The sequence below is a fragment of the Mesitornis unicolor genome, unplaced genomic scaffold (assembly GCF_000695765.1).
Source record: "Mesitornis unicolor isolate BGI_N332 unplaced genomic scaffold, ASM69576v1 scaffold46001, whole genome shotgun sequence".
NCBI lineage: Eukaryota > Metazoa > Chordata > Aves > Mesitornithiformes > Mesitornithidae > Mesitornis > Mesitornis unicolor.
This window is the reverse complement of record NW_010163977.1, coordinates 15,853-24,688: the sequence shown is the minus strand read 5'-3', so window position 1 is coordinate 24,688 and position 8,836 is coordinate 15,853. Positions and strand designations below refer to the sequence as shown.

At 42.0% G+C, this 8,836-nt stretch overlaps 1 protein-coding gene across 1 annotated transcript in view; it reads right to left on the bottom strand.

Moving 5' to 3' along the window:
• LOC104548189 (Wilms tumor protein 1-interacting protein homolog) overlaps window positions 1-8,580 on the bottom strand; it is a gene marked incomplete at both ends in the record, with an annotated part of 46,088 nt that extends 37,508 nt beyond the window's left edge. Inside the window, one exon of the mRNA XM_010194135.1 lies at window positions 8,479-8,580. Coding sequence (XP_010192437.1) covers window positions 8,479-8,580 — 102 coding nt within the window. The remainder of the gene's footprint in view (window positions 1-8,478) is intronic.
• Between the last annotated feature and the right edge of the window lie 256 nt (window positions 8,581-8,836).

The following is an 8,836-nucleotide window of genomic DNA, read 5'->3' as shown; positions in this document are numbered from 1 at the left end:
AAGATTAAAAAAAAGCGCACAAGAGATGTGGGTTTCAGACTAAGACAATCGAGACCTGCAGGTGTAATAGATACTGATAAGGAAAGAGGGAAATTTTAGTAAATCTTGTTACACTAGACAATAGGTGGCATTCCAAACACACAAAACTATGCAAGGAAGTTATTAGGTTCTCTGTTTTTTACAGATAAATGAAAAACAGAAGCAGAAACCTTGTTAATTAGAATATATTTTTTGTACTTTGTGTTTTCCAACCTCTGAAAGGATCACAGGTGCTGTCAATGATTGGTTCCACATTATGAATACAAAAATATTGTGGGAAGGATACATATATGGTCAATCAATCAACACAGAGAAAAGTTTCCATTATTAGTTGCCAGGCAATCCCCACCAATTAAAATAACAATCAAAAGCCATGCATATCATGCGGGAATAATTAATAGCAGAATACCATTATTACCTTTCAAGGAAACAAGGACAGAGAGATAAACCACCAGCCAACTATTCATTGCATGCCCTCTGATAATCATAAATAAGGAATGGAAATATTTTTTGTTTCTCTGTTGGCTAGCTACCTATCAACACTGCCTTCCCTGGGAGTCAGCCTCCACATCTACCAACACCAGCTGCTAAAGCAGCCCTCAGAGAAGAGTGATACTCTGTATTGAGACCTCCCAAACAAACAAAAAACCCAAAAACTTTAAGCACATACATCTTCAAGCACCTGTGATGTCTCCATAAAAGTCAGACCCAGGACGGGGCAAATCAGATGAGCTACCCTTAAAAAGCAGGTTCTCTCCTAGAGCTCAACTAAATTTAAAGTAGTGACAGAACTGAAAACCTTTCATGACATAACATTTAGCAGTACTGTCTGCAGACAGGACACAGTCAATGGACTGGTCTATGTAATCTGAAGCCAAGCACACAGATTGGTGCCCTGCTGGACCAGAGCTAGCTGGGACAACAAAGAAACTACTAAATATAAAAAGCAACCAAATACGTTCTAAGTAAAGGGGAGTTTCCTCTGTCAGTCCCATCTCAGTAATTTCTGATTACTCTCTCCCCATCCCATCCTTTTTATTGTTTTTCTAAAGCCTGGAATATCATCAGACTAACCACAGATCAGATGAAGGAAACATTTTTCTACCAATCGGTATCCAAAGGTACTTGGGCTCTTTCATGGGCTGGTATCCAGGTTTGACTTTTAATTACCAGAAGACAAGATTACATTCCTTTGCTGAGACTCATTCATGGTTCAGTGTCTTGTGCAAGGTGAACCCAAACAGTCTGAAGCCAGCTGTCATCTCTGCCGTCCGATGGCCTCTTTTTAAAGGGAGCACCTCCCTTTCCGTGAGTTTTACATTAATAGTCCGTCTGGGACTGCAGTTGCAGACATACCTGAAATAGCTTTTAACTGTCTTGATAGGTGTTAAAATGGCAAGTGCGGGGCAAAGCACAGGCTGTAACTTATCCCGCAGACGCAGAATGACTCAGGCAAAATTCTGCGCTCCTGTAGCAAGGCTTAACGTTATCTCAATTATGCGTCTACACAAACCGCAGTCTAAGCAGTGCATACAGCAAATCCTTCAGTCCCTTTTCCTAACCAAACTCACAACTCTCCAAAGTGCTTGACTTTTCCCATGAATCACACCTCAAAGTAACTGCCCCACATGCAGAGCGTCACAAGACCTGCTGCCAGCTCCAGTTATGGCTTGGAAACCAGCAAACATTCAGGTGGCCATGAATGCAAGCCAAATGCGGGGTCTGAGTTGGGGATGAGTAACAATCACAGTTATGCAAGTTGAGGGCATCCAGCTCTCACGCTCCAGGCCACGGGGGTCGGAGAGGAATGTTCCCACACATACAGCACTGAATCACCCGACGGCTTGTCTTCCCCTGGGCACCAGGTATTAGGCCAATGGCCCTGGCATGATTACAGGCCAAAAATCCCAAAATTCCAGTCTAATCCGGTCTGACAGTATGTGGCTAGAAAATGGCAGGGAAAAGTATGCAAGGACATTAGCTATCCAGCACACTTTCACTGCACAGCAATATGCCCCTCGCAGCAATAGTCATTAGCTGCTCTCCCTTAAGTGTTCTTTCTGCGTTTCCTCAGCGCTCAGAAGAGTCGCACAAAGTGGTGGCAGTCACATGAACAGACATGGAACCTGCACCTGCATCACCTAAAAGCCATCCATGAGGCACTGAAGAGTTAAAAGCCACCAACACACACACACGTTTGTACCACTGTGCTCACTAACTCTAACACTAGTGGACATACAATGTAGAGCTCATAGATTTGACACAGAATTTTGTTTATTCTATGTGAAAATCACATTCACAGAGAATTTAATTTAAGGCAACAAAGCAAGTACTGGCAGCGTGCAATTTGGATGCAGTGACTCATGCCAAATTTATAAATATGCTGTAAGGACAGAACAAATATGAATTGAAACCAAACCTTCCACTGGGAATTTGGGTATTTTAAAAACTCACCAACTGCTGATAAATATAGACTGAAGGGACACAGCTCCCTTAAGAAGTTCTGTGCCTTACTACCACCAAGAGCAAACAAAGGTTCAAGTTGGGGCAGCAAATACTCAAAAGACCATTTCCAGTATCACAAGGAACTTCTCTCTACAAGCCGAGACATGAACAATCTCCTATTAATAGACATCTACATACAGTAGCATTGAGTGGCCTCAGTCAGAAGGGAGCTGCTGTCTCCATGACTTATTACGAGCAAAAAGGCAGGTTGCATCCACAACCATGAAGCAATTCCCCTTTCACATCAGTTGGAGGGCACAGGCTAATTCAGAACTGCTCTTTAAATGTTCAGGGTAACAATACCTACTGCTACAGTTGTCCCACTTGAGCATTTTAAAAGGGCAATGCTGTCAGCCCTTGCTGTGATCCTTCTCTTAGAGCCTTGTAGCAATGAGCTTGTGAAGCCTGGACAAAAGCTGCTGTGCTGAGGCAGCAGCAGCAGCGCCAGTAATCAACTGAGCTGCAATACCTTGACGAGCTGTCCCGTAAATTAAACTGCTGTACGAAACCCCCATGAGTGCTCCAGCCTGATCAATAGCTACCAGGTAAGAAATGAGCTGCATACCTTTGGGATTATACAGTTTGCTTTAGGCTTCTGATTGATCTTGTAGTGATTTCCTGTGCCTTAAAACCAGTGGCAAAAGTGCAAATTAAAGACGAATGGTATGCTCAAACATTTGCCTTCATGTAAGAGAGCAAAACATGTTCCTGGTCTTTATGGTGAAATATGTCTCAGCTTTAAGAATAAGGGACTTCAAACTCAGCTCTAAAAAGCTCCTTCCCTGCCCATCTCCTACACCCTCAGTGTAACAAATAATAAACCGATATTCTGTTACTGTAAAGATTTGTCTTACTGCGGTTGCTCCTGGATTAAAATTTTCAGTCTGAAAAGATGCTGTAGGTGGCATTATGATCTGCAAGCTAGAGGCACCCGATAAATTATCTTCTGTAATATCAAATAGAGCTCATTAATTCCTGCAATTGATCACCTGCACTTAGAGCACACAAGCGATCTGGCATTATTGCACTTACTCTTCAAGAAATCCTGTCATGCTTTAAAATACTACCAAGAGGAATTAGATGATGAGCTTTTCAGGCAGACATTTTTCAGCTCTTGTCTTCCATAAGCAAATTCTGCAACTGAACTCCTGCCAAAACTAAAATTTCACTCTTAACAGAAGGGACAGTGTATGCTGTTGCCTGAATTAATCTCTGTTATTTAAGATTCAGCAAAGCATGCTTACATATGAGTAATACAACATATTTAAGCACATGTCTAAGTGTTTTGCTGAATCAAGGCCTAAAAGAGGTTCCACTGGTGTTAGGGCTGAGAGGATTTGAAACTACATTTAAATACCATCCTACCAAGCTTCAGTTGTTTTCTCTAAGAGTCTGTGGATAAAGATCTACATTTAACTACTCGATCCCAGGGAAACCAGATCGCTTTAGCTTTCACATTACCTGAAGAGAATTATCTGACCTCTGAAAAAAAGCTGAGAAGCATGGCTTTTTGCAGAAGGCAATAGGGGTTTACACAGAGATGTAACAAAAATTAACGACAAAGTTCTGAGATGCTGAACTTGCTCGGTTACAGGAGCACGGCTCAACAATCCAAAGCCTACTGAACACATTAAAGAGGCAAAAATACAGCATATAAAATGTGCCTCCTAGGTCATTGACTTTTTCTTTCCAATCTTCTTCTGACCTCAGCTCACTGGCAAGATTTCCTTTTTTTTTTTTTGAGGAGATCCTGTACAAATCCGAATCCATATATTACTGAGTTTTATCCCAAAGCTGCCAGAACACCTAGGAAGACAATGAAGAGATTTACCATGTGAGCACTTTACTAAAACATCTAAAGGGAACAGAAATCTCCTGTTTATTTACTGTATTTCTGAAACATCTCCTCATCTTTCTGTGTTCACGTTCTCAAGAGCTAACCACCATCACTGCAGAAGACCCCTGAGAATCCTTCCTTCCATCCTCACACTTCTACACTAGCAAGGTGCCTGCATCTCTGCGTGTATTTTATATTTTCCTCTTAATTAGAAGCAACACAAACCCTCCAGTAACGATGTGATACACAATGGCAGGAGTCGAAAAGCACAGCACTGAGGCAAGTGCTGCATCTTCACTGGGACATGCAGGATGACCCATTCTGCCAGGACATCCTGACACACTGCCCTTTTCAGCCAGGGCACCCTGACAGATGGCACTTGGCACTGAAACCAAAGTTAAAGCTCAAAGAAGTGCCTAAAAGGACTCCGACTTAGGCAGAGTTTCCTATTGAGGGTCTCTTCCCACTTCTCTGTATGACTGCACTTGTCTTTGCAGAGCTGAATATACTCACTGCTGAGTGCTGAAACAAGGCCCTTGCAAGCTCCATCACTCATTATCACATTTCAGCCTGAGCAGTCTCCAAACCACAACTTTTCCCTAGGGTTTGAAATATGTTTTTAATTTCTATTTTTTAATTGTAGCTAGTTAAATATCGGGCTCTTATCTAAATCAAATGTCTGTATCAGAAATAGTGTGGGCAGCAAAAGTAGGGAAGCGATCATGCCCCTGTACTCAGCATTGGTGAGGTCACACCTCAAATACTGTGTTCAGTTTTGGGCCCCTACAAGAAGGACAATGAGGCACTAGAGCGTGTCCAGAGAATGGCAACAAAGCTGGTGAAGGGTCTGGAGAACAAGTCTTATGAGGAGCAGCTGAGGGAGCAGGGGTTTAATCTGGAGAAGAGGAGGCTAAGGGGGAGACCTTATCACTCTCTACAACAACCCAAAAGGAGGTTGTTGTGAGGTGGGTGTTGGTCTTTTCTCCCAACTAACATGTGATAGGATGAGAGAAATTGCCTTAGAGTTGTGCTAGGGCAGGGTCAGATTGGCTATTAGGAAAAAATTCTTTACTGAAAGAGTGGTCAAGCATTGGAACAGGCTGCCTAAGGTAGAGTCAGCATCCCTGGAGGTGTTCAAAAAACATGTAGATGTGGCACTTTGGGACATGGTTTAGTGGGCATGCTGGTGTTGGGTTGACGGTTGGACTTTGAGCTTACAGGTCTCTTCCAACCTTAAGGATTCTATGATTCCACTAACCTACTTCCCTGCTCTCCTGTCAAAGGCTCAGAAGGAGCATCAGTCTGAGTGCTGTGATCTCTTGCCTACAAAGGCCATTAGTGATCACCCAATTACTTATGTATTGAATATAAAAGCTTGGCTCAATTTAAAACACTTTCCAAAGGGACATTTAGTCTTATCTGAAAACAAGAATAGAGAATCTGCTACTTCTCCTGCTATTTCATTCCAGCAGTTAATTTTCCTCATTGTATAAAAACTGGTTTTGATTTCCTATTTGAATTGTGTCATTTCAGCCTCCAGAAAAGATCTCTCTTGTGTTTGTCTCTAGTAGGTACGAGACCACTTTCTAATGCTGTTTTATGGCAAAAGTATTTACGAGCTGAAGCCACACATCTCTCCCATAATTTCTGATACCCAAAATACACTAGGCTCTCATGATTGGCTTTTCTCCAGCCTTTAATCATCTGTGTAACTCCTTTCGGACACTGTCCAGTTTCTCCTCATCTCTTTAAGGGTGGGCACCAAAACTTAAGAGTACAGAATCTTCACCTGGGTCCCACTACTGTCACACTGAAGGGAAAATGAACTCCCTGTTTATAAACTGCAATACTGCAAGAAGTTTGTGTTTGCTTCCTTGTACAAGGTGTCCTGTAAAACCTCTTCAGCAGCACACTCCAGGATGTAATTCTCATAGATGGGACCTGCATGCCTTATTCCCAAGGTCTGGATCTACTGGCACTGTCCTGAATCACTCTGGTTTTCCCAAGGACTGCACAGCCCCGGATAAACTGGGAAACTAAAGAGCTAATGCAACACCTCCTTTCAAGCTGTGCTCATTTTGATATTATTTTGCAGCTGAGTTGAGAGGAAAAGTTCTGGTTTTGACTTGCAGTTGCATGTAGCTGAAGGTAAGCTTTGATCAAGGTTTTTTTTTTACCTGCACTCAGGCACTGCTACCACATCAGCAGCACCTGCACCTTTTCAGTGCCTAACATAAGAAAGTCCCCACATGTGCCCTTTTCAATGGGACTGTATCAGAGGTTGCAGAACAAAGAAAATCCAAGCCCTTCTTGCTTGCAAAACATCCTGGTAGATGACAGCTGGGCCCTTGCCCCATGAGCTGTACAGCAAGAAGCTCAGAAGACAAGCTGGAGCACTGCTTCCTCGTGTGTGTGTGAATCATGAAATTCCACCAGCACTGTGGGGTGGGGCAAAACTACGCTGCTGTGAACAGACATGTCTCGAGCTGCCCTATGGTAGATGTACATTGGCCACACACACCTCACCAAGACAGTCAGAAAAGCTTGTTGTGCTTTTGAGTAATTAAGTTGGGTTTGTATTTTGCTGTTGAGATACATTTCTCTGCCCTTATACATTCTTCTGAGGAACTGAGTGACCTGTGAATAGATCCCTGTGGTAGCAAACACATATCCTGACTACTTAGAAAAACCCATGCCTGCCCCAGAGAGGAAGCTGGAATTCACCCATGCAATTAGGTTAGGTTAATGTTGGCGATGAGTGGAGAGATACTCTCCGATATCATATTTTGTAATCCTCTGCTAAGCAGGATGCTGTTCACTTTGGGAGCCAACAAAACAGCTACTCATTCACTGTCAGACTTGAGCAAAGTTGAGAGCGAACCCTGAAGGTCTGAGATGAGTTTATTCTAGAAGCTGGTTATGGTCCAGAGCCATTTATAAAGGTCACAAAATTCTACATTCAGGCTGTAGGTTTCTTTAAACCAATATTTATCTGTACAAATCTCAGGAGAAACGACAACACTTCTTTCACAAGTGAACTTCACAATGGTCTTTTCATTATCCACTTATTTGGTTCTATGCCAATAATCTTTTACTCTTTTTCTAATCCTTAAATAATCCTTTTTATAAACAATTTATGCTCAACATATTCTGCCCACAGTCAATCTTTTGCTGTATGTATGTATTGCAACAAGATCTTCAACATCCAGGCAAATATTTTTCTATAGATGCATTAAATAAACATGTGGGTATATCAAGAAAAACTACCTGAACTCCTGAAAATTGAGCTCTCATACTTCCTTTGAACTCGATGGGAATTTGTGAGCTCTCAGCAGTTACAGACAAGACATTGAGGAAATTTCCAGCTTAAGCTCACAATGCTTGACTTAAGGCAAACACTTCTGAAAGTGCTGCCCTGAATTTTCCAAGTCTTGCTTCCCCTGGCAAAGCCACAACTTCCCTAATTCACATACAGAATGTGTCACTTCCAGATGTGTTCAGATTAAAAGAGAAATCTGAGATCCTAAGAATGGCAAGGAGGAGACAGTGATTTACCTGCAAATTTTCCTCTACAAAAATAAAATATTGTAATAGCTTAAGGCGTTTCAACATGCAGTTTTCTATTTGCTCTTACCACATTCAAATATAAGAGAACAATTTTTGACTACTATGTATATACAGAAATGACAAATAGACATGCTTGACTAGAGTTGCATTTGCAAGTAGAAAGTCAGGGAAAATATGGTTTTGCTTGCACAAATTTTATCATTTTTCTGTAAAAATGATAAATGCGCATTACAGTTCCATAAACAAAAGTGATTTGAAGTATGTAGTGCTTATAACGGCCAGGCTGAAGCCATTTTGTTAATGCAGCCCTTAAACAACCAAATACTACTTTTCTGGGCTGTTGCTTAAGAAAACACCATTGAACACTTACAGATGGCAAATAAAAAAACAACTTTTGAAGCTGAAGTCTTGCATGGGAATTTTGCCTGGGGAAGCAGGCAAGATGAGGTCTCATTTTGTACACTGGTTGCTACAGGAATATGTATTACAAAAGGAAGCCACTTAATAAGGCTACAGTAGATCTGACTTACCACAAGAGCAGCACGTGAAGCAGTTAGTATGATAGAGGTTTCCCATTGCTTGGCAAGCCTGGCTCGCTCCATACACACCTTTTCCACATTTTATACAAATACCTACAAAGCAGAAAGAGAATGAAAGTTAGAATCCTCTGCAGCTCCTAAAAACAGCTCTGGGCTGTTGACTCATAACACTCACAATACACCATCAGGCCCTAAATCAATGAGCTCCTCACCCTGAATAGATTCAAGTACCCAAGACAGCAGCAGGCAGCTTGAGTGAAAGAAATGCATGGAAATCAACCCAAAATAAAGGAGGAGGGAGTCTCTGCTGGTGCTTCAATGCACGGAGACTGAGGCTGGCTAAAAACAG